At 43.3% G+C, this 26,229-nt stretch overlaps 1 protein-coding gene across 2 annotated transcripts in view; it reads left to right on the top strand.

Annotated features, from left to right (window-relative positions):
* Positions 1-25,933, top strand: part of LOC122651428 (DExH-box ATP-dependent RNA helicase DExH3-like) — a 119,749-nt gene extending 93,816 nt beyond the window's left edge. For both annotated transcript variants that reach the window (XM_043844806.1, XM_043844807.1), the window contains 8 exons: positions 9,789-9,992; positions 10,126-10,195; positions 10,310-10,458; positions 23,812-24,120; positions 24,380-24,439; positions 24,565-24,717; positions 24,898-25,008; positions 25,409-25,933. In XM_043844806.1, coding sequence (XP_043700741.1) covers positions 9,789-9,992; positions 10,126-10,195; positions 10,310-10,458; positions 23,812-24,120; positions 24,380-24,439; positions 24,565-24,717; positions 24,898-25,008; positions 25,409-25,876 — 1,524 coding nt within the window. In that variant the 3' untranslated portion in view covers positions 25,877-25,933. The remainder of the gene's footprint in view (positions 1-9,788; positions 9,993-10,125; positions 10,196-10,309; positions 10,459-23,811; positions 24,121-24,379; positions 24,440-24,564; positions 24,718-24,897; positions 25,009-25,408) is intronic.
* Positions 25,934-26,229: the final 296 nt, after the last annotated feature.

Raw genomic sequence — 26,229 nt, 5'->3', positions numbered from 1 at the left:
GGTAATGGCTCGGCTGGACAGATTTTTGGTGAATGCAGAGTGGGCAAATGTGTTTACCAGGTGCTCAGTGACTCACTTTAGCAGTACTTGCTCTGACCATGCGCCTCTTGGCCTCTCCTTTGGAGTGGAAGGGCGCCGTCCTTCATCAAGGTTCAAGTTTCAACAGATGTGGCTCCGATACCCTGAGTTTCTTTCGTTTGTGAAGGAGCAGTGGGATAAGCCGGTGCTAGGGTCTGCCTTGATTGTGCTCTTCTTGAAGCTTAAAGGGCTTCGCTTTGCCCTCCGCAGCTGGAACAGGGAGGTGTTTGGAAACATACATCAGCGTGTTAGGGATGCAGAGGATGTGGTGTGTAGGGCTGAAACTGAGTTTGACACACATGATGAAGAGGCGACCAGGGAAGCTCTGGGGAGGGCTAGGGATAATCTCCAGGAGGTGTTGTTGTAGGAGGAGATATTTTGGAGGCAGAAGTCCAGGGTTCACTGGCTTAAGGAGGGGGACCGCAATACAAAGTTTTTCCACTCAATGGTCAATGTCAGCAGGAGAATTGCTTGTGTGGAGTGCATCAGAGGGGCTAATGGCGAGTGGATCTCAGATGTGGAGGGGGTGCAAGAAGAGGCCGCGCAACATTTTTCTGGAATTTTTACTACACAGGGTTGTGTGATGGATGAGGGGTTGTTATCGGTGATCCCTGAGGTGGTGACCGAGGCTGACAATGTGGCTCTGCTGCTGGCCCCCATCCTTGGAGGAGGTTAAGGGTGCTGTCTTTGCCTTGTCTGCTGACAGTGCGCCTGGCCCTGATGGGTTCTCGGGCCATTTCTTCACAGATTGCTGGGAGGTGGTGGGAGCTGATGTGTGGGCTGCGGTGAAGGAATTTTTTGCAAGTGGGTCTCTCCCTAAGAGCTACACTGCTGCCAACGTGGTTCTAATTCCAAAGAAGGACAACCCTGAGGTGATGGCTGATTTGAGACCTATTAGCCTGTGCAACTTCTCCTACAAGGTAATTGCGAAGATTATGACTTCTAGGCTCGCTGGGCTGCTGCCTACCCTAGTGGCGGAGGAGTAGGGGAGATGTATTCATGATAACATTTCTCTGGTGCAAGAGGTTACGCACGAGTTGAATAGGAAGGCGAGGGGGGGAAATGTGATCCTTAAGTTGGACATGGCCAAGGGCTATGATCGGCTTGAGTGGGAGTTTCTGTGGAGTGTGCTCTTGAAGTTTGGGTTCTGTAGGGATTGGGTCAATCTGGTCAGGAGGACAGTCGAGAATTACTGGTTCTCGGTGGTGCTTGGGGGTAGGCAGTCAGGGTTATTCAAATCTACCAGGGGGTGCGACAAGGGGACCCTCTGTCGCCTACGCTGTTCATTTTGGTGAAGGAGGTGCTTAGCAGGGGAATCAAGGAGTTATATACGGAAGGACATGCCGCCTACTTCAGGTTGCCGAGAGGGTGCCCAGGGATCTCTCACAGTCTTTTTGCTGACGACACCATCATCTTCTCTAGGGGTCTCAAGGGCTCTCTTAAGTAGATCATGGGGTTCCTCTCTAGGTATGAAGATTTCTCTGGACAGCTAATCAACAAACAGAAGAGCTGTTTTGTGGTTGGGCACAAGGCTACGCCGGCCCATGCTAGGAGGGTGGGAGCAGTTACAGGCTTTACTCAGAAGGCACTTCCTCTCACTTATTTAGGAGCCCCTTTTCACTGGGGTAGGCTCAAGATTTGCTTCTTTGATGGTCTTGTTGATAAAATCAATAGTAAGGTGGCAGGATGGAAGGGTAAGCTCCTCTCAGCTGGGGGCCGGGTTACCCTGCTGAAGCATGTCCTCTCCTTTATCCCTATCCATGTCCTGGCCACGCTGGATCCTCCTAAAGCTGTGTTGAGAAGGTTGTATGGCATCTTTGCTGATTTTCTCTGGGGAACCTCGGAATGGGGGAAACGGAGGCACTGGGTTAGCTGGCAGAAAGTGTGTAGGCCGCAGGAGGAAGGGGGCCTTGGTGTTAGGTTGCTGGAAGAGGTTGGGCTCTCCTCGAGGCTCAAGGGACTTTGGCGTGTTCTGACAGAGCATTCTTTATGGAGCAGTTTTTTTAAGGCCAAGTTCTTCAAGGGTCTCCATGTGGTGCTGGTTGACCCACAGGGGGTGACCTCTACGTCTTGGAGGAATGCGTTGGAGTTTAGGGGAATGATCCTGGAGAGGTCTCGGTGGCTGGTTGGCATTGGGAATATCCTTTTTTGGCTGGATAATTGGTCTGGGGTGGGTCCTTTAATTGATGCAGTGGACAATGCCCTCTTGGTTAATGTTGACCTGCGGGTAAAAGAGGTTGTTGAGGGGGATGGCTCTTGGAGGCAAGACATCTTGGATCACATTGAAGATGAGGCCATCCGGCAGGCAATTGTCCAAGGTAATTTTCACATCTCTGATAGGCCAGACGTTCTAGTGTGGACACCTGCTAGTGATGGTCGGTTTTCGACCAAATCGGTTTGGAATGAGATCAGGACGGTGGGGCCAGTTGCTGCCTATGCAAAGTGGATTTGGAACCCCTCACTCCCAACCAAGGTGGCTTTCTTCTCTTGGCAGCTGCTGAATGGCAGGATACCTACAGAAGTTACCTTAATGACTGTAGGGATTCCACTGGCCTCCCGTTGTTACTGCTATGGTTGCCCCCAGAGGGAAACTACTGATCACTGCCTAATAGGTGGTGTTACTGCGGCTAAGGTGTGGAGTTTTTTTTCTAGCCTATTTGACATGGTGCCTCACCCAAGGTAGGATGTTAGGACTTAGGAGTCGACTAGCGCTATGGCATGGGTTAGCGAGCTACAGGTGCATCAGTGATTACATTGTTGGGATTTTGCCGTCTTTGATCGTGTGGGAGCTATGGAAAGAGAGGAACAACAGGAAGCATGGGGAGTCTAGGCGTGCTGCTGCTACTATCATTGAACGCATTAGAAGGTGGGTGAAAGAGCTCCCTGTCACAGCCTTAGACCTTACTAAGCAACCGCGCCGGCACTTAGCACTCACTCTAGCACTAAGTCAGCCTTTCACCAACTCTAGCAAGGGACTTGGGAAGAGAACTTAGAGAACACTAGAGAGACTTTGAAAGAATGCACTTAAATTGCTTGAAAGCTTTTAGTACAAGACTTGATAGCTTGCTTGCTTGATTGGTTGGGTGGTTGGTTGGTTGGTTGGTCGATTGGTTGGTTGGTGCCTTAGCCAAATGAGACCACCTCTATTTATAGGCACCCCAACTTACAATGTATGGCTAGGATTTGTACAAGTGTTCTCCATCCAATGGTGGAGAACTTTCTAGCCTAAGGAACTAGAATTTTCCCACCGCCTTTGTGGAGGATTCTAGCTCTTTGGAGAACTCTAGAATTATCCTCCTTCCTTAGATATTTACAAAGCTTTTCTAGAAGCTTCTCTAGAAACTTCCTTGACCATCTTTGTTTCTAGAGGTTCTAGAACATATCTAGATTCTCTTCTAGTGTAGAGAGTTCTAGGCCATGGACTAGGTCTTAGCCCAATGTCTAAGTCCATGGGCTTGCAAGTTAGGCCCGTGGGCCTTTGTTGGGCGGGCCGTGACACTCTCCCCCCGCCCAGTTGGCGACGCCCTCGTCGCAACCTTCTTGGAGAACTTCTGTATATGGCCTGCATGAACGCCTGTATAGCCTCCTCCCGTGTGAAGTAACAATGTCCATTGTGCCACAACTTGAGTCTTCCATGTCTCTCCTCGTATGGGCCAGTGTGTCGCCAAGCCTTCTCCTTAGACACCTCCTTTAGGGACTTGTCGAGCACTAACTCCCCGTCTTTGAAGCTTGTCGGTCGCCTTCTTTTGCTAGCCCTCCTCTTTCTCTTCTTCTTGGTCTTGTCTTTGCAAGACCGGGTCACATCCACCTTCCCCTTAGGTGGCGATTGTTTGTGTATCCCTGATGGCCTGATGTCCTTGCATCCATCAAGGGCCTTCTTAGTAGGCCTTGCTTCCGCCTCTACAAGGCCGTCTTCCTTAGCTCCAGACGATACGCTGAGAGTGGAGTCTTTGAGCTTCGTTCCTTCTTCCTCAAGTCGCATCGCGATCAAGAGCTTGGCACCCTCCTTAGTCCCTGACACCATTGGGACCATACATGGAGCACCTTCCTCCATGATGCACACTGTGTTGATGAATGGCATGGATATAGCCTTAACCCTTCTAAGGAAATCCATGCCAAGCACCACCGAATAGTCATCCATAGGCACCACCGACAGATCCAAGGTGCCGCTCCACGTCCCCATCCGCATCTCGACCCCTCGAGCTATGCCTTGTATGGGACGAGCTTGGGAGTTAACCGCCTTAAGCCATCCTCCCTCCTTGGACACCTTTAGTCCAAGCCTCTTTGCCTCCTCCCTTGAGACAAAGTTATGGGTAGCACCAGTATCGACCATGGCATGTGTGGGCTTCCCATTCATGTGTACCTCCATATACATCAACCCTTTCTGTGGAGTAGCGGCCTTGACCTCCGTCTCGGCCTTGATAGCACCAAGCTGCATGAGGGAACCCATACGGATCGGCTCTTCTTCTTCACCCTTCTCTTCAAGTAAGGCACTTAAGGCCTTTCTCTTTGGGCAGTCTCTGGCCCAGTGTGGCCCATCACACAAGAAGCACTTGTCCTTTGGCTTGAACTTCTCCTTCTTGTCAAGCCGAGGCTTACCCTCCTTGCCTGAAGAGGGTTTGCTGCTGCCTTCCTTGGGGTGATGAGCATCAGAACCTTGGTCTCCCCCACCATTCTCCCCATGGGTCTTTCTTGGCTTGTCTTCTCTTTGGAACTCTATCAATGATTCTGCCGCTGCTATGGCTGAAGCAAGGTCTTGCACACCACGACGTTGCAGCTCTTGTGCAGCCCAGTTTTGGAGACCATCCATGAAGTTGAACAATAACTCCTCGTCGGTCATACTCAGGACATCGAGCGCAAGAGTGGTGAACTCTTTGACATAGTCCCAAATAGACCCAGTATGCTTGAGCCTTTTGATGTTCCTTCTTGCCAAGAAGGTAGCATTGTTGGGGTAGAATTGCTTCTTTAATTCCTTCTTGAACTCATCCCAGGTGTCTATGGTGCACATACCTTTTTCAATATTTGCATGTCTTCTGCGCCACCATAGAGTTGTTGTGTCGGTGAGGTAGAGTGTAGCCGTTCGTACCTTAGTAGGTTCATCCTCGAGTGCCATTGCCTCAAAGTTCCTCTCCATGTGCCACACGAAGTTCTCGACTTCCCGCGCATCTCTCTTCCCATCGAATGGCTTGGGCTTTGGTACCTCCACCCTAGGTACCTCACGCGAGGTAGTGGCTCCCCCAGCCGCTGCCCTCCTACACATTGCCCAATCTGCTTGTACCTCATCGATGCGAGCATCCATCTTGGCCAATGCTTCCCACACTTGAGCCTTGAAGCTGGCGAACTCCTCCTGTTGTGCATGCACTATGGTGTTGAGAGTGGTTTGTAGGGACTCCTTGAGCTCCCCCATTTGGCTCACTAGCTCCTCCTTGAGCTCTATCATGTGACCTTCGAGCTCCTCCCCACTTTGCTCCACAACATCGAGGCGCTCCTTCACCTCGGCCGTTGCTAGCTCCACCCGAGCTAGGCATGGCTCTATAGCTCCACTAACGTTCACAGACTTGTCCTTGCCTCTTCGCCTCTCCTTGGTGGGAATGGCCTCCCTCCCACGGGCTTGCTCGCTCACCATCATGTCTAGCACTTCCGATTCGTTAGCCATGATGTCGAATCCACAAGTATCTTCCCTCGCAACCGAAGCTCTGATACCACACTTGTCACGGCCTTAGACCTTACTAAGCAACCGCGCCGGCACTTAGCACTCACTCTAGCACTAAGTCAGCCTTTCACCAACTCTAGCAAGGGACTTGGGAAGAGAACTTAGAGAACACTAGAGAGACTTTGAAAGAATGCACTTGAATTGCTTAAAAGCTTTTAGTACAAGACTTGATAGCTTGCTTGCTTGATTGGTTGGGTGGTTGGTTGGTTGGTTGGTCGATTGGTTGGTTGGTGCCTTAGCCAAATGAGACCACCTCTATTTATAGGCACCCCAACTTACAATGTATGGCTAGGATTTATACAAGTGTTCTCCATCCAATGGTGGAGAACTTTCTAGCCTAAGGAACTAGAATTTTCCCACCGCCTTTGTGGAGGATTCTAGCTCTTTGGAGAACTCTAGAATTATCCTCCTTCCTTAGATATTTACAAAGCTTTTCTAGAAGCTTCTCTAGAAACTTCCTTGACCATCTTTGTTTCTAGAGGTTCTAGAACATATCTAGATTCTCTTCTAGTGTAGAGAGTTCTAGGCCATGGACTAGGTCTTAGCCCAATGTCTAAGTCCATGGGCTTGCAAGTTAGGCCCGTGGGCCTTTGTTGGGCGGGCCGTGACATCCCGCTCCCCTCACAGGTGGGCAAACGTGGATCTGCAAGGGATGGACTGATTCAGCAGTGGCTCGAGCTAGTGGTTCCTCCGGCCAAGGCCACTCGGCCTGTCCCTGTTTTTTGGTGCCCCCCTTCTGTTGCTGTCAAGCTAAATGTCGATGGTGCCTGTCAGGGCAATCCAGGAGACGGAGGGGGAGGAGGGGTCATCCAGAATAATGAGGGAGCAGTCCTGGCAGCTTTTTCTAACAGCTATAGGATGTGCACTAATGCTATTGCGGAGCTGAGGGCTTTGAGGGATGGCCTCCGCTTATGCCATGATCTGGGGTACATAGATAGATGTGCTTGTTCACTCGGACTCAGAGACCACTGTTAGACAGATAAATCATAAGAAGTGTAACCTGTGGCAGGGGTGGTACTGGTTCGATGAGATCCTCCAGCTGATTGAAGCGACTAGGGCGACTGTGGCATTTGCTTACAGGGAGAGCAACAGGGCTGCTGACTGGCTGGCCAAGCAGGCTTGTGCCTCGCAATGCTCCATAACCTTTCAGCAGGATAACTTGCCGCTAGGCGGCTTTCGATGTATAGTGAGGGAAGATAGAGAGGGCCTGCCGGTCCTTAGAGCTTAGGGATTGGTGTGTTCTTGTAAGCTGTATAGCTTTGGGCTGGGGTTAGGCGGGACGTCCCCCCCTGTATTCGTTATTCTTTTTTGTCTTAATAAATTTTAGGGGCTGGCCCGGGTCCCAGAGAAGTTCGGGTTTCAGACTCAAGAGACTCAATGTGATAAGCAGCTGGTTTGCTACGGCTGCGTCCTTTGGTAGAAGACGTAGAACGTTCGTGAAGCTTCCAACAAAAGTCCTTGGTGTGCTGTTCCTTACCACAGTAATCACACTTGATAGTCTCTTGTTCAGATGGAGAACGATCACTGGAACGAGAGGAGCCACAACTTGGCTGTGTAGTTGGCCCAGATAAGAGAGTTGATCGTTCTTGAGAAGGTCGCAGCATAGCAATGCAGTGGTTGTCCTCCAGCTGAATCAGAGAGTAAGACTGCTCCAGAGTGGGAAAAGGATCTTGGCTGAGCATCTGGGCACGGTTCTGATCATACTCCATATTGAGACCAGCCAGAAAATCATAAACCCGATACTTGTCTTCCCGTTTCTTGAAGTTTGTATCATCGGTGGTCAAGGTGCTTGAAAGGTATCATAAAAGTCCAACTCCTGCCACAAGTTGCATAGCTCCGAGTAATACTGCCACAGGTTTAACTCTTCTGCTTGGTGTCATAAAGTTTCTTGCGTAACTCATAGACCTGTGCATCATTCCCAACTTGGGAATATGTTTTTGAGTACCTTTCCAGATCTTGGCGGCAGTGTCCAAGAGAAGATATCCCCGTGCAATCTGGTGTTGCATACTGTTGATGTGGAAAGGCATCAGTAGGGAGTTATCAGAACTCCATTTCTTCTGTGAAGCACCAGCAGCAGTTGGCTTCTCTGTTTCGCCGGTTATATAGCCAACATACCCGCGTGAATCGATAGAGAGGTAACAGGATCGCGACCACATCAGATAATTGCTCCCATCCAAACGAACGAAGCTAACAAGGAGCATAGGAAAGCCTTCGTGACTCATGAGTCCCACAACTCAGCCCTTCAGTTTCAGATGTAGTAGGAGATTGATCAGACATCGTTACCAGGAAAGGATTGCACACGAGTAATCAAGAGGTCACCAATACATAAAAATCAAGCACTACGAACCACGATCAACATAGAGATCAAAGCCATAGGTTTCAGCACCAAAGTCGATACCAGGGAGAGTCCCTGGAACACGAAAAAGCAGGGAGAAAACCCTGAACAGTAGAAAAAAGCCAAAAAAAAAAGAAAAAAACAAAGGAGAAAAGGGATCTCTAGATCATGGGAAAGGATTTAAGAGACCCAAAAAAGAGGACAAAACCCCTTGGTGGTTTAAGAAGAGTGAGAGAGAGAGAGTTATGATCCCAAGGGATGGGGAATAATGACTTGTATCTATGAGACCAGCCAGCTTTATTTATGATAAATGTTGTGAGGTACAAGTACAGTAATACCTCTAGGGCAACACTAATAAACCCTAATGGACAATTCTACCCTTGTACCCATATTACAACAATTCTATTTGAATATATATATATATATATACACAAAAAATGTAAAATACACTACATATTCATCGTTAGTACTTTGTATAGTTTTCATGTTTAAAATCAGTATTTAACATGCATTAGTGTTATTTTTATTACTTTGCATATTTTCATGGTTGGGGCCATTGCCTGGAGCAATGGTAAAACTTAAACGGTTCGGACTGTCAGGGAAAATGCCTCTTGAGAGCGGTCACTTTGTGAAAAAAATGCTGAAGGTTAGGACTGTCTCCAAACTCACCCCTCCCAGGACTCCCCATAGTCGGGACCAGCACTGGGTAATTAGCCCTTTTGTGGCATATTTTTCATGGTTGAAATCATAATTTAACATGCACTAGTGTTAATTTTTTTATGAATTGTCTTAACATTTTATAATATTTAGTACTTTTTGACAGATTACTAAATTAGTTTTAATTAAAGAAATTTGATCTACCATTATCAATGAGAAGTCAGGAAACAGCCTCTTCACGAAGTGGGGGGTAAGGCTGTGTGCATTATGACCCTCCCCAGACCCCGCAGTGGCAGGAGCCTCGTGCACTGGGTATTCCCTTTTTTAGTATCAATGAGAAGATTGGCTCATTTATTTTTTGGACAACATGGCCTTCTCTTTTTTTCGTTGAAATCTGTCATTATTTACTAGAAAAGAATTATTAAAAACATCACGTTGGTCATTTGGTTCAAAATGAGAAATGAATCAGATTCTGGAGTGTAGCATTGTGCTGTTATTAGGCAAAATCTGGGAGAGACATCAAGTTTATTCTTCGGAATATTTTGTCAGTCATAATGAATACGCAGAACCTCGTTCATACTCGCCCTGAAAACTTTTTAGAAACTCAGATATAAATATATAATGACTTATTTACAACTCTTATACTTGGCTGCATAATTGGGGCACTCTGGCCTAAAATCTTGTAAATGCTCAAGTTCCTGCACATACAATTTAAGGCATAGTATGTTTTAATTGCACACATCAACTAAAAGATGGTTTAGGAGCACTGACTACCTCAATTGTTTTATTGCTTTTACTTGTCATTGTAATTTTTTGATGTTCGTCTGGTATAGACAATATTCATTTCTCCTCACTTTTTTTTTTTTTTGGGGGGGGGGGGGGGATAACTTTTAATGACTTTGAAATGGTAAATTTAGCTTCTGTTATTTTATCCCTTTTTTTTTTCTATTGAATTTTAAACTTTGCATCTAGATATTTAAGGTAGCTTTTGTTTGGCTTTGGCAGAGAAGAGGAAGAGCTGGTCGTGTTCAACCTGGAGAGTGTTACCATCTTTATCCCAGATGTGTGTATGATGCTTTTGCAGATTATCAATTGCCAGAACTCTTAAGAACACCTTTGCAATCACTTTGTCTGCAAATCAAAAGTTTACAACTTGGAAGCATTTCTGAGTTCCTTTCTAGGGCTTTGCAGTCTCCGGAACTACTATCGGTACAGCTTATTTGGTTCTCTTTCTCCTTGAATACATTCAAGAAACTTGCATCAGATGCAATGTGTCATCCCATTCATGAATCTAGTTTTTTGCATCATGTTACACAAGTATCTGAATTGCTTTATCTTGCAGGTCCAAAATGCTATTGAGTATTTGAAAATCATTGGTGCTCTAGATGAAAATGAGAATCTGACTATCTTAGGTATGAATGTCTGTCTTTTCCATGTTTATGATTCTTGTCCATTTACTTGAAAATCAAGGTGTTCCTCTTTTTTTTGTATTCCAAGAACCTGGAGTCATTTGATTCACTTGACAGGACGGCACTTGACAATGCATCCGGTGGAACCCAAGCTTGGGAAGATGCTTATATATGGGGCTATATTCAACTGCTTAGATCCGATACTAACTGTTGTTGCTGGTCTTAGCGTGAGGGATCCATTTTTAATGCCATTTGACAAAAAGGAGGTATCACCTGCCTTTTCTTACAAGTAATGCTTGGTTGTTGGGTTTTTCTATCTTGGTAAGATGTTGATATGATCTTCTGCTCATCATTTGACTCATAAGCATAGTTGTCACGGTGTCTAGGCGACCTAGGCAGTGGAGGGGCAAAAATCAAGGTGACACCAACAAGACGCCTAGATGTCGCCTAGGCGCTGCCTTGACAAATATGCTCATAAGTGGTCCAGTAAATTTATATTGTTTTATCTATCTGGTCTATCAAAGATAATGCCTACTTTTGTTGACCTTAAGAGTTACTTCACTCTGATTTAAGAAATTGTGGGGTTCCAGTGCTACATTTATATACATAATTCAACTATTAACACTCTTGATTAAGGCATCAGTTAATTGTTGAATAGGAAATTTGATATTAGACTTGGTTGCTTGTCAGGTGATGCTGATTGTTTGATTAATTACAGATAATCATGGGCCAACTGACTTCTCTTTTTTTCCCTTGATAGGAAAGAGAAACAAGACTTTTGTTAATACTCGTAGAATCTTGACCAGTTTTCTGATGCGTACATTTATACTCCACTTAGATCTAACAGACAAAATGGAACTCATTGACTAACTAAAGACCAAGGACCTGTCACCTACTCGGTTACTCCAAATGATAGATCTGGATTATTCGTATCTAGGTAGATATATGAAAATCCTTCCAGAATAGCATGGTGAGCCTCTGGCTCCAAATGCTTTTCACTCATGTATAAATTGCATTCTAATCTGCTTCATATCCAGTGGAGCAAGGGGGGGGGGGGGGTGATGTAGATCCCCCGACTGGCCAGCATTACCACAGGAAGAAAAAGAAGAACCAAGCATCTGGCCCATCGAACCAGCAGCTTCTAATGGAGCAGAACTGGACCAGCTCGAGCCATCCAAACAGGACCAGATCGAGCCAGCCCAGTTGGCCTTCTAGAAGACCCAAGTTGCAGCCCCACGATTTTGACAAGGATGCTGGTTTTTGACCAGTCAAATCCTAGTTATTTAGTTACTAAATTTATTAGTTTCTATTTTGTTTATTCTTGCATGTGGCTGGGTTATAAAGCCTTAGTAGTTCCTAATTCTAGTTAGTTTCTATTTCCAAACAGTTTCTATTTCCCTACTTACTATTTTCAGTTTGTTGTAATATGGGTTCAAGGGTAAAATTGTCCTAGGGATAATTGTGTCCTTGTACCTATTCTAGAATGTTATCTATCATATCATAAATAAAGCATGGTTGTGGTCACACTGATCAAGCCAGTATTCACGGAATTCAACATGGTACCAGAGCCAAAAATCATTTGGGAATATGGACAATGAATTTTTTTTCATTTTTTTCTTTCTCTCTCTTTCTTTCGTGATCTCACCCTAGCCTAACCACCGCCGGTCTCCACTCACCTTCCGCCAGCCTTCTGCCACCACCACCACTCTTCTGCCGACCTCCGCCAGCCCCTCCAAGCCTTCCGCTAGCCTTTCCGCCCCCTTCCAGCCTCCCGGGACCCCTCTCGACCTCTCTTTCCTTCTTGCGGGGAGCCTTCTACAACCTTGCCGCCTTCTCTTTAACACCCTTGGTGGTGAGTTGACTCCCACCAAGGGCCTTTTTCGCCTCCATATGCAGTAATTTTTTTTCCTCTGTCGTTGAGATTTTTTTTCCAGCCACCATGCCTGACAACTCAGAGATCACCTCTACTTCCTTTGGCCCTGATGGAACGTCGCAACATGATTTTCTGCCGTTCCCAGCCAGTCCCATTAAATTAAATGGCAGCAACCATCTCTTGTGGTCTCGTTCTTGCTTGTTCGTGATTGGTTCCCGTGGTCTATCAGGCTACATCACTGGAACTGCTGTCAGGCCTCCTGATGCTGGTGTTGCACAAGATCGATGGATGAATTTTAATGTCTTGGTCATGTCCTATTTTGTTAATTCCATGGACCAAGAAATTGTCGGGTGCTACCTTCTCCTTGATACAGCTGCCAAGATTTGGAAGACAGCCCAAGACACATATTCCCAGGTTGGGAATGCTGCCCAATATTATGAGCTCCGTCAGAAGATTCACTTGACCAAGCAGTTGGAGTTGACCCTCTCTCAATATTATAATCAAATGTGTACTATGTGGCAGCAATTGGAATTTTTTGGGCACCTTCACTGCTACCTATGATGTTGACGCTACGACTTTCCAGAAGTGGGAAGATGGGTTGAGGGTCTTTGATTTTTTGGCTGGTCTCAATATTGAGTTTGATCATATCAGGGTTAATATTCTGAATCGTGATCCTCTTCCCACTCTTGAGCAGGCCTATGCAATTCTTTCCGCTGAAGACAATAGGCATACAGCCATGGTTACTCCCATTACTCAGGAACGATTGGCCCTCCTTTCTGGCTCTCAATTTTATTCCCGTGGGAACTCTTCCGGTGCTATTGGTGGTGATCGGCCGACTAATGATCGCCCCCTATTAAATGTGATCATTGTGGAAAGGAGTAGCACACTAAGGAGCGATGCTGGAAGCTTCATGGTCGCCCTACGGATACCCGTGGGCGTGGGAAGGGTGTTTCCAATCGGCCCAGCAATGCCCATGCCCATCAGGCATCTACTGAAGAGCAGCCCAAACAATCTCTTTCACAGGTTGTGGCTGAACTGCAAAATCTCCGGGATATGATGACTTGCTTTAACACGTCTTCTTCGGCATCCGTGTCTCCTTCATTGGCTGATTCGGCTATTTCTCTACCTTCCGATCATTCTACCACTTCTTCCAAAGGTATTCCATTTGGTGGGAATTGCACCTCGGTCATACCCAATTCTTGGGTCATTGACTCAGGGGCAACCGCGCATATGACAGGTTCTTCCTCTCTTTTTTTCAAATATTCTCCTTTATCCAGTCATCACAAAGTTCGGGTTGCTGACAGGTCTCTTTCTCCTATATCGGGAAGGGTTCGGTTCAGTGCACCTCTTCTCTGTGCCTTTCCTCTGTCTTACATGTTCTTAAGTTTTCTACTAATTTGTTGTCCATTAGTAGCTTAACAAGGAATTTAAACTGCAAAGTAGTATTTTTTTCCCAAACACCGTTTGTTCCAGGCAAGGTTTAAAGTATCTATATCGGGTATCGTATCGGTCGGGTGATTTTAAGAGACGTATCGTACGTTTCAGAGATACGTATCGAACAATACAAATACGCATAGAAATGGTCAAGATACACATGGAAATACACTTTTGGAACAAAAAACAATATAAATAAGCAATATATAATAAGTGTCATGCATAAAACCTAAAAGGGTGAATAATATATAACCAAACAAGTGCATTAAATTGAAATTGTTATAAAAGATGAAGTTTCTCACATGTTGTAATCGTCTATGGCCCTGAAGAGTATTAGATGATGCAAAGGATGATGTTGTAGCACTCCTTGATTCGTTTTTTAGTTTAAAAGTGTGAAAAACCAAGATTAAATGCAAGATTTTAGACTCTTGATCGAGAGTTTTCCTTCATTTTTTTCATTAGATTAGGAATTGTATAGAGTCTGTGAGTGAAAATGGCTTTTTTTATGGAATCTATCGATGGTATCGGTATGTATCGGTACATATCGGTGATGTATCGGTATGTATCGAGCTGTATCGGCCAATCCGTATCGATATGTATCGATACGTATTAAACTACCCACTGAACCCTTTACTGGACGTATCGGTGATGTATCGATATTTATCGGTCGTATTGTATCGTATCGGCCCGTATCGGTCGATACATTTCGATACACTTCGAGACAGTTCATTTAAAAAAAAAAAAAAGAGACGTATCGGTATGTATCGTATCGGTATCAACCGATACCGATACATATCGGTCTGTATCGTATCGTATCAGTCGATACTTTAAACCATGGTTCCAGGACTTGGACACGGGTCGTACGATTGCATGTGGTAAGGTGGTTAGTGGTCTATACGTGCTTGATAGTTCACCTGAAGCTTTGACATTTCAGTCTCCATCTTCTGATCCCACCTCTGCGTTACTTGAGTTGAATAATTGGCATCGTCGTTTGGGCCTTCCCCCATTAGGGGTTTTATCAGTTCTTTTTCCTAGTTTATTGAAACGATGTAATCCGAATAATTTTTCTTGTGATGCTTGCACTTTGGCAAAGCAAACTAGAATTGTTTATCCTGTTTCTAATAGTAGAAGTTTGTCTCCCTTTATTTGTTTCATTCTGATGTGTGGGGCCCTGCCCGATGTGTTTCTACCTCTAGGTTTCGGTGGTTTGTCACCTTCATTGACTGTTACAGTCGTACAACATGAGTAAATTTGATGCATAGCAAGAGTGATGTATTTACTTGTTTCACTTTATTTCATAAGATGGTCCAAACCCAATTTGATGCCAAGGTGAAGATTTTACGATCTGACAATGGCAAAGAGTATATGGATGGTGCCTTTCGCTCCTATTTGGATTCCCATGGAATTATTCATCAAACCTCTTGTGTGGACACTCCTGCTCAAAGTGGGGTTGCAGAGCGAAAGAACTAGCATTTTTTGGAGGTGGCTCGCTCCTTCATGTTTGCTATGGCTGTCCCTTCTCGATTTTGGGGTGATGCGGTTCTTACAGCCACATATTTGATAAATCGGCTTCCTTTCCGAGTCTTAGGAGTCTGCTGCCCTTTGGAAATTCTGTTGGGATCCTCCACCTTTGTTGTGCCTCCCAAGGTATTTGGATGTGTGGTGTTTGCCCGAAATCACCATGTTCACGGGAAGTTTGACCCCAAAGGACTTTCTTAGCTACTCGGCTACCCAGAAGGGGTATAAATGCTATCATCCTCCTACTCAGAAATTGTTTGTCACCATGGATGTGGTATTTTAGGAATTTGAAGCATACTTTACACCGCCAGTACCTCTCCGGGGGGTATTCTAAGTGATGAAGAGGTCCCGTTGATTGCTCCTCTGGATGTTAATGTGCCTACTATATTTGGTATGCGTGAATGCTATTTAAAATCGCTCTGAATGAAAATATTTTTTTAGACATCAAAACAAATGAATATTTTACAGCACTTTTGGTTTTTTGCAATGTTTTTCCATATTAAGATTTATGAAATTTTTAGATTTGAGAAAAACCCCAACATTAGAAAGTTGAAAATTTCACCTATCGTCGAAAATCCAGTTTTTGTTCTTGAATTGGGGGTTGACTTTTTATCCTTTTAAAATTTAATTTTTAATTTTTTTTATTGGATTCAAATTGTGAAACCCACCTCTAATTTGAACTTTTTCGAACTTGTGTGATTACAGGTTCTAGGTCTGTGTCTATGCTTGCCTCTATGTTGTGGGTTGCAGCCATAGTTGTCACGGTGTCACGGCGATCCAAGTCGGTGGAGGGGTGTCACGTCGATATATCGACATGTCGCCCGTCATGGCAAGCATGTCGACCATGTTTTATTTTTTATTTTCTGTATTTTTAATGGTTTAATAGATGTATACTCAAGCCATGTTTTATTTTTTCCCTATTGTTTCTCAAGTTTTAAGGATGGCAATCTTGTAATTAAGCAAAATCTAAGAAAGGGCATAAACGGGTTTTGATTTAATGACTAAGGGTAAACTTGGAGGGATGTGTAAAGTATGGACAAAGGGGAATAAAAGAAGAGAAGGGTACTTTAGGAAAAAGGCAAAAATAAGGGTTTGTAATAACCCACGATCGGATTTATGGTTATCTTCAACCTTACAACTTCAGCCTGGGACAGAAAAAGGCAAAGTACGAAGGAGATAACTCCTTCAACACTTCTCGGTCCAGTCTAAACCTTCAGGCAAAGCATTGCCACATCATGTTCTATCAATTCCAGCAAGAACTCATCATAGAAATCAACTAAGCAAGGAGTATTTAATTCCTGGAATCAGATCTGGCGACTTCTTAGTTGCAAAACAGAGACAGAGAGACAGGAAGAAGAAATCGAAGAGGGAAAGAGAGAAATGAAGAAGAAATCGAAGAGGGAAAGAAGAAATAAAGAAGAAATCGAAGAGGGAAAGAGAGATAGGAAGAAGAAATCAAAGAGGGACGCCATGGCGTAGGTCGCCATGCAGGCTTCTCCAGCGCCAGGACCCCATGGCGGCGCCATGGCGACACCATGACAACTATGGCTGCATCGGTAGTGGATTCAGAGCAATCCTTTGACACACCTATGGAGGATTCCGAAGAGCCAGGACAACTAGCTATCTTTGAGTCTGAAAATCCTATCGGGTTCCAGCTCAGCAGTTTCTTATGCCAGACATGCTGGGTCGAGCATATGCTGAACCTCACCATATCCTAGGCTGGTATATAGGTAAGAACCCCATTCTATGTATATATATATATATATATATATATATATATATACTATTCTTGTTTAATTACTGTACAGCTGTATTAGGGGTAGAATGGTAAATTTTACCTAGTGGGACCCACACCCCTTTGTAGATCTAGACTGCTTAGGTGCCAACATACCCGGGCCCACTTCCATTACCTTTAAAATCCTAAGTTACAACTTAAAAATTTGAATTAAGTAATTAAATTACTTTAAAAACAGATTAGGAAATCACATTTTAAAAACTGATTTTAACTAATAAGTAACAAACAGCCCTTAGTTAAACCACTATATAAACAAACCTATTACTACTATTCACTATTCCTAAAGAGACCAAAATCGTTTCCAGCCCTTAGAAGCTTAGAGAAGAAAGTAGAAGAAGGGAGAAAGGAGAAGAAGAAGAAGAAGGAAAAGAGAGGGCTACCCATGGGGCTTTCCTTCTCCACCTGAATTTGGGAAGCTGGACTGCAATTTAGTCATCTTGCTGCCTACCTTTAGCTGCCTGCAAGCTGAAATCAGAACTGAATTCAGGTAAGCCCTAACCAGCCCTAATCTCATCCCTTCCCATCTTCTTCTTCTCTAATTCTCAGCCCTAACCATGCCCTAACCCCAATTCAGCCATTAAAGCTTGGAATTGGTGGGTTTAATTGACCAAATCCCATGATTTAACCCTAAATTGAATCAAATATTGGTTTAGGTGTGGCTGTGACTTGTGAATTACTTGTAGTAACCCAATTCACAGCTGAATTGTCCAATTAACTAAACCCTAGGTTGCTAATTAGGGATACTTGGCCAAACCCCCAAATTAGTTGTGGTTTTTGGAATTAACCTGAAATTTATATTGACCCACCTTAGAAATTGTCCAAAAAGTAAAATTGGACCCATGCATGTGAAGATCCATGCAATTGGAACAAAACCCCCATTTCTGCCCTCTGAATCCGATCCAATATTTTTGGACCAAGATGCCCTTCAATGCTTGGGTTTGACCTGAGCTTATTCCTGACCCTAATATGTGACATTTTGTGTTATTTTAGGTCTATTTTAGCCTGTCTTTGACTGTTTTTGTCTGGATTGCTGGAGTTTTACTGCCCTAGACTAGATTGTCATTGCAGGTAAGGGGATTTTGACTTTAATTTTGGCGTGTTTGTGATATTTAATTTCGGTTTGTTATGGTTGCCATGTCATGCATCATATTAATAACACTGATCATATATTTTTGTTAGCTTTAACTTCTTTGCATTAGATGTGCATGATTTTAGGTTGCATTTCCATATTGCATTTGCATTTATTACTTTATTCTTGGAATTTATTGTGATGATGATGTTGTTGGACAGAATTGTTGTATTATCTATTATGATTCATATGTCATCATGATAGTATGCATATGGTTAGGATTGACATGAACCCAGTACTACGACCCTTACCAACAGGGGTTAGGTGTTGGATAACCTGTGGCAGGTCTGAAGGGTTAATACCGGAATGTCATTCACTATCCTAGGTCTGATGAGCACATACCGCAATGGGAACAACAGTAGGGTTATCACTGGGGGTTCGTCGGGGTCTGATGTGTATATACCGGAACTGGCGGGTCCCCACCGTAGTAGAGTGGTATTCTTGGGAAGACCGATGAGTTCATTCCATGACTGGGAATATCATACCTACTATAGTAGCATTTATACCTCATGAGACCTAGACATTGATGTTAGTAGCATTCTTAGATATAGGTCATGCATCATGGACTATATGCTTGTGTTTGCATGTTTCCCTTGCTGGGCTCAGTGGAGCTCACCCCTATGGTACCTCTTCTTTTTCAAATAGTGCTACTGGTTTTGAGAAACCAGATGATGTTGATATTACTGCTTCTGACTTCCACACCGAGGAAGACCGTGCGGTGCAGAAGTTTGAAGTTCATGAAGTTTTCTGCGGATGCGATGCATGCGCGTTTACTTGATCTGGCCTAATGGAGCAGGCTAATCTTTTTGTGTTTATAAACTTTTTGTGAAATATAATATGTAGTTACTGTTCTACTTTTGTACTTGTGGTGCCTTTTGAGAACTATACATTGTATCACAGGTTTCACTTAATATAAATATTTAGTTATCATCTAATTCCGTTATTATTATTGTTATTATAATTGTTTATTCTCTTCCGCTGCAATGATTTACTATGTTTATGAACTGTGATATGGAGTACTGCACTAATTGATCCTGGGGGATCGATTGAATGCCAGTTGGCATTCGGTCACACCTTGCCCTTACTAACCAGGCCGGGGTGTGACACAAATAGGGGTTATTTTCTTATTTATGAATAATATCTTAAGTAAACGAATTTACTTAAATGATATTTGGCATAAATAAGTGTTTGTTTTGGTTTCCAACCAATGTCCAGAAACAATATTGCACTATCAAACTTAGGTCAAAAACACAAGTACCATTTTGAGTTTTTTTTTTTTTTTTTTTTTGGGTGTGTGAAAATAGTTCAGGCATTGTGTTTAGAATGTCAAAATAGGTTGTATACAAAAAATCAGATCAAAAAAACCATTTATAGGCCTCAAAACCACCAACTCGAGTTGGCTAGGAAAAATTCACAGGTTTTGACCATATCTCGATTTCTGGTTGGTCGAAACCCAAGTTTTAGAACCTTGCCTAAAAGGGGCTCCAAGAAAGGGGCTTATTTACCAACCGCATAAGAATGTGGATCTTGTAGGAATTTCTGATGTTGATTGGGCTGGTGTTGATGGTGATAGGAGATATACCACATGTTATTGCACGTTTGTTGATGGTAACTTTATCTCGTGGCGTAGTAAGAAGCAAACTACTGTGGCTAGATCCAGTGCTGAGGCATAGAGTAGAGAGCTATGGCTCATACTGCAATCGAGTTGACGTGGTTGAAGTCTTTTCTTCAAGAATTGGGTTTTCAGATCACTCAGTCTATGAAAATGTTTTGTGATAATCAGCATACTATTTACATTACTAGCAACCCCGTGTTTCACGAAAGGACCAAGCATATTGAGGTCGATTGCCACTTTGTGCGGGATACTGTTTTGAAGATAGAAACTAATTGTTACACACCATTCGTTTCATCTGCTGACTGGTTGGCTGATTTGTTCACCAAGTCTCTTTTTGGTCCTACTTTCCGGAAGTGTTGTTCCAAACTGGGCATGGGAGATTTGTATGTTCCAGCTTGTGGGGGAGTATTAAAGTGTGGTCCTATAGAAGTCGTTTTTCCGTACATGTAGTTAGCGGTAGTAGTGGTTAGGTATTCTCATGATAGAGGGTTGTTTGTCTCTATCTTGAGTGAAGTCTAGTTAGATTTGGTTTAGGCTTTATTAGGAAGTTTCTATAATTCCTCTAGTTGATTTATGCATTATAAATAAAGAATGAGTCCAGCGATAGAAAATATACTCACTAGTTCTATCGCTGGACTGGTTTCCTTATCCCTCCTCTCTCAATTGTCTCTCTTTGGTTCTCACATTGAATCTTCTTCTTCCTTATTGGTTGTCTGGTTGCTGGATTCTCTTAATTGTTACAGCTAGATTGCTTTTGTATTTTTGCTGTTCTCTTTCATAAATTTTCAAGAGGGTGGGCCTTGGGGCAATGGTAAAGGTTGCTCCATTGTGACCAAAAGTGGTCACGGGTTTGAGTCTGGAAACAGCCTTGTTGTGAAAGCAAGGGTTAAGGCTGCATAAATTATGACCCTCCCCAGACCTTACAGTGGCGGGAACCTTGTGCACTGGGTACGCCCTTTTTTTTTTCTTTCATAAATTTTCAGTTCACTTTTCTTCATTAGTTTTATCTTGTTTAAGTTTTGTTCTGGTTTTCCTTTTAATTCTCTTTGGGCCCATTACCCATAGGCCTGATAGGGGATTTTATTTTGTTTAAGAGATTCTTCTTAATTCTCTTTGCCTTGCATCTCAAGAACAAATGAGAGAGCAAATCTTCATAGAGACTGCACAAAATACAGCTATTTCTTATTCTTCTCCGCCTCCTAATAAGGATATCAACTATCAAAACCTTCGCCAAAAAAACCACCCAGATGAAAAGGGAATACTGAGGAACTTCATGATTCCAGATCACCATGTAAGGATCTTGAAGAAACACCTGACAGAAAACTCCCAGTTCAGCTTCCCTCCCTCTCCCCAAAAAAGAAGAAAAACCACCACAACATCTCCACCCACCTTCACCCTTGCAGCCTCGAATACCTTCACCAGCTTTACCACCTCTAGGCTTGTCTAATTACTAAAACAAAATTCCCATTGGAGACTGCCACTTCATTAGAAAGGCGGTCATTACTTTCCAAATACAGCTAGGAAATGGAAGAGCTTGATTTTGTTGGATAGGTTAATAAGCTTTTAAACAACACCCATATAACTCGAAATAGGTAATTAATTAAGCCCTAAGAAAAGTGAAGGAAATAACCAATTTCCTGTACTAAAATGCTCCTAACTCCAAAACTTACGCAATGGTTAACAATGAACAATCAAACCATATGAACTATTCTTGAGGATCCTCCTGCTGCACAAACTCTGGCCCTGAAATATATATAATTAAGAGTAAACATCTAGTACACCCCTGAGGTTTGTTCACCTATCTTGTAGCCCCCCTATTATTTAAAACCTTACTTACAGACCCATAAACCTCACGGTGTGTGTTAGGTGTAATGTAAAAGACCAAAATGGCCTTTGTACATCTTCTTCCAAATCAAAACAAAACCCTAAGTGAAAGAGATGGCCTTTTGAAACCGAATCTCATCGTCTTCTTCCTCTCTTCTCCATGGATCTGCAATTGGCCCAAAATCACAAGCTCTGCAACCATTTTTGGCAATCTTCCTCCCTCTCTGTGAAAGGGCTCTGCAAATCAATTTCTCCCAGCTTCAGATCTCTCTTCTCCGTGGCCCTGCAAGCTCCGTCGCTGGCTTGTAGCAGATCTATAGATAATGAAATTCATTCTCTCTCACCTGTAATGCTCATGGGGTAAACTATGGTTTTATCTTGGGCCCACTGAATCTTCAACTCTAAAGTTCTTGTAATCTTATCCTTATCCAGTTCGTCTTGTGAAACGTCGCATTCAAATTCGAAACTAGATATTGTGAGCACTTCTCAAGCTTCTTCGGACTATGCAGGTCGTCTCTTCAACTATGTCAAAGAACCTGATCTCATCCTCTGTAATTCCATGCTAAGGGGTTATACCAGAAACGGTCACTTTGAGCTAGCTATCCTCTTCTATGTTCGATTTATTCTGGGGAAATTCATTCCGGACCACTTCACCTTCCCTTATATCCTCAAGGCTTGCGCTGCCATGTGTTCCACCCACCTTGGGCAGCAAATCAATGGCTACCTGGTTAAGAACAGTACTGTTTCTCAAGATATTTTTGTGTCAAATTCACTTCTGGATATGTACTTTAAATGCCATCTGAATGAAGCTTCAATGCTAGTTTTCAGGCAAATTTCTGTGCCCAATTTGACTTCTCAAGATTTTGGATTGTATCGAAGAGAGAGTGAAGGAGAGATGGCATGGTGAGATTGGTTTCAGAGATGGCAGAATCAGAGATAGGGTTTGGGTTTGGAGAGTTCAATCATGGCCACTGGGGGTTTAATTACCGAAATAAAATAAGAACTAGGAGAAGAAGAAGAAGAGTCAGAGGGGTTTCGGCTATGGAAATGGTTTCTGTCGGTGGGTTTAGGTTGAGGTGTTGATGGAGATAGGGTGCGATATCACACGGAGAAAATGAGGAAGGAACAAGATGGGTTGTAGGTGATTTCAGGTTTGGTTAAATGGGAAATGGAGAGGGTTTCATCGGAGAAAATAGGGATGGCAGAGACCACCTGAGAAAGAAGCATTAGCAGTAATGCGGCTGTGGATGCTGTTCTGTTGTGGTCCCCCGGTTTAGGGAGACCAGCTTCACTGTCTTAGTCTCCCTCTTTGTTTTCGTGATTTGCAGACGCCGGAGAAGAACGTGGCAGTTTGCAGAGGTCGGAGATGTTCCAGATTTTTTAACACCTCATCTGTAACCACCGCTCCAGGCATCATAAACGTTCCACCGCCAAGAATGGGTTCCATCGCTGTTGGTGTCAATATCGTCCAAACTGAAGGCATCGCCGCCCTCTTTTCCGGCCTCTGCAACTGCCCCAAACACTCTCAAACTCTATTTTTTCTTCCAATGGATTCTAATTTATCCAAAAGGGTATTATGGTAAACTCCTATCACCATAAGGGTATTTTGGCCTTTTAAGAATTTATGGCCTACTGACATCATCACTTAACAGGTTCACTCTGACGGAATGGGTATTCCGTCAATCCCAGGGGGTCCGTAAGTAAGGTTTTAAATAATGGGGGGGTTACAAGATAGGTGAACAAACCTCAGGGGGTGTACTCTATAATTAAACACATGGGATACCACTCAAAGTCCAATTTTATAGATTTAGAAGGGTTTAACTGTTATACTAATTGGGTAGGACATGGATAACGATAGTTTTAAGACTATGGTTTATAACAAAGAATTAAAAATAATTTAAATTTCAAAAAAATAAAAAAGGATAAAATTTTAAGAAAAAAAGATACCAATGAAGTAGAGCAAGTTTAGTTGGCACAATGGTGGGAGTTACAACATTTAAACATGAGGTTAATTGTTCGAGTAATTATCCATGCACCATACTAAATGATTTTTTCTCAAGGAATCTATTGATCCAAACTGGGCGATTCTCAGAAACCAGATGGTTTTCAGAAAACCGCCCAATTTGATTCCTGTTTCTAAGTAAGGTGGTTTATTGCTGAGTGGACCGAAAATCTTTCCAGTTCGACTACCAATCCAGTTGAGTTTTAAAAAACTGGTATAAAAATCAGATTTTGAATAAATTGGCTTAATATTTATTGCATCATACATAGGCATGTCTCTATCTTGGATGACTGATACTTCGGTGATCAACTACTCGATTTAGTGTCATGCTAAGAGAAAAGAAGAGATCTACGCAATCTGTATTAGTAGACAAAGAATTAAAGAATCCTTGTATGGAGATTTATCAAGCCTCTATTTATATTTTTGCAGCTTGCAGAGGCTGCACGAGCCCAGTTTTCTGCTCAGGATTACAGTGACCATCTTGCTCTTGTTCGAGCCTATGAGGGTTGGAAAGATGCTGAAAGAGAGCAATCTGGATACGAGTACTGCTGGAAGAATTTTCTCTCTGCACAGACACTAAAAGCTATTGATTCCCTTAGGAGACAGTTCTTTTCTTTGCTCAAAGATACTGGTCTGGTTGATTACAACACGGACAATTGTAATGCATGGAGCCACGATGAGCACCTCATCCGAGCAGTCATCTGTGCAGGTTTATTTCCTGGGATCTGTTCAGTTGTGGTTAGTTATCATCCTTCTTTGTTTTCTAGTTTATTTAACTTTTATTTTCATTTGCTTTTAGCATTTTCATCTTTGTGCATGTGGTTGAATGATCTTGCTGCTCTCTTCTTCTTGAATCCCCCCACCCCCAAAAAAAAAATAAAAAAAATGAAGAGTTTCCTTCTCTGTTAGCAAAGGTTTGTTGAAGCCTATGCAAAGCCCATTTCTTTTCTACTAATTTACTTTTGAGCGCTGATTTTATAAATTTTTCCCCCTCCAGAACAAGGAAAAATCTATATCATTGAAGACAATGGAGGATGGTCAGGTCCTTCTATACTCGGTAAAATTCTGTCCTGAATTTGGAAATTTTAGTGGTCTCTGTTCAGCATTCCTGGTCCATACACCAGTTGAGCAAAGAGTATTGTCTTTCTAATTGTGTGTTTTTTCATATTCATACTTTCCTAGAACACGGTCAATGCCCGAGAATCAAAAATTCCATATCCATGGCTAGTTTTCAATGAGAAGGTGAAAGTAAACTCAATTTTCCTACGAGATTCGACAGCTGTATCAGATTCGCTGGTTCTCCTCTTTGGGGGAAACATCTCTAGAGGGGGACTTGTAAGTGTTTCATGAACCTTATATGCCCACTGTATCATTGTTGTTATTGTTGCCTTTGCTCATTTTGTCTGGGAACATTAATTGTTTACTGCTGAAAATTTCTGTGCAATTACTTTTATTTAGTTTGCTTCTGCCTTTTTTATTTTCCTGGTTACTGAAAGTTTCCTCAATGTTATACAGGATGGACACCTGAAAATGTTGGGAGGCTACTTGGAGTTCTTCATGAAACCTGCATTAGCTGATACATATCTAAACCTGAAGAGAGAACTTGATGAACTTGTTCAAAATAAAGTATGTGTAACTTTGTGTCCATGCTTTGAAAGTCCATTCACAATAGGTTTTGAAACATGTTGCAGTGTAGTAAAACGGCCATTACCCAGTGCTTCCCCCCCCCTTTCCCTCCCAACCCCCAATGCAGGGTCCTGGGAGGGGGGTGAGTTTGGAGTGGGTCCTAACCTTTGGCATTTTTTGTGCAAAGTGGACACCCTCAAGACTTGAATTGAACCTGGGCATTTTCCCTTGTGGCCCGAGCTTTTTACCATTGCTCTATGCCATGGCCCCTATGTTGCAGCACGGTAATGAAATAAGAAAATTTCTGTGCTTTTGTCCCCGTAAGTTTATTAAAAGCAAGCATGCTCTCTCTCTCTCTCTCTCTCTCTCTCTCTCTCTGAAAAAGTACTTTGGTGTACAGCTTCTGAATCCCAAGATGGACATTCGCACGCATGAGGAACTGTTATCAGCAGTGCGGTCGCTGATTTCAGAGGACCGATGTGAAGGAAGGTTTGTCTTTGGCCGTCAGCCCCCGACACCATCAAAAACTGCATCATTGTCACCACCACAGAAGTTTTCAAGGAGTCGCAATGGGCCTGGAGGTGATAATTCCAAGAGCCAGCTGCAGACATTGTTAACCCGGGCTGGTCATGAAGCACCTACTTATAAGACAAAACAACTTCAGAACAACCAATTTCAAACCACTGTGGAGTTTAATGGGATGCAGTTTATGGGGCAGCCTTGTCAGAACAAGAAGCTTGCAGAGAAGGATGCTGCAGCTGAGACTTTGGAATGGTTGACGGGTGGGACTCAATCGAGTCGAGAAGACATTGACAATATGTCAATGCTGCTGAAGAAAAGCAAGAACAAACATCACAGGAGAACGTAAATGTGTTACAATAGTAGAGCTAAGACATTCAAAGGGCGGAATTATTGTAATTACAGGTTCCCCCCCCCCCCTCCCCTCCCCTCCCCATTGAAAGCATGGATGCATATCGATGCTTGGGTAGTTGGCATGGAGAACGTAAATGTGTTACAATAGTAGAGCTAAGACATTCAAAGGGCGGAATTATTGTAATTACAGGTCCCCCCCCCCCCCCCTCCCCATTGAATGCATGGATGCATATCGATGCTTGGGTAGTTGGCATGGGGCTGGACGTCTTTGCACATGGGGTGAAGCCAACCTGACAATTAGTGTGCATGTTGTAGTGTGGTCAATGCTTCCCACTTTGTGCCCATATT

This window comes from Telopea speciosissima, chromosome 2 (assembly GCF_018873765.1).
Source record: "Telopea speciosissima isolate NSW1024214 ecotype Mountain lineage chromosome 2, Tspe_v1, whole genome shotgun sequence".
NCBI lineage: Eukaryota > Viridiplantae > Streptophyta > Magnoliopsida > Proteales > Proteaceae > Telopea > Telopea speciosissima.
Note: the sequence above shows the minus strand (reverse complement) of the source record. Positions and strands in the feature narration are given on the sequence as shown.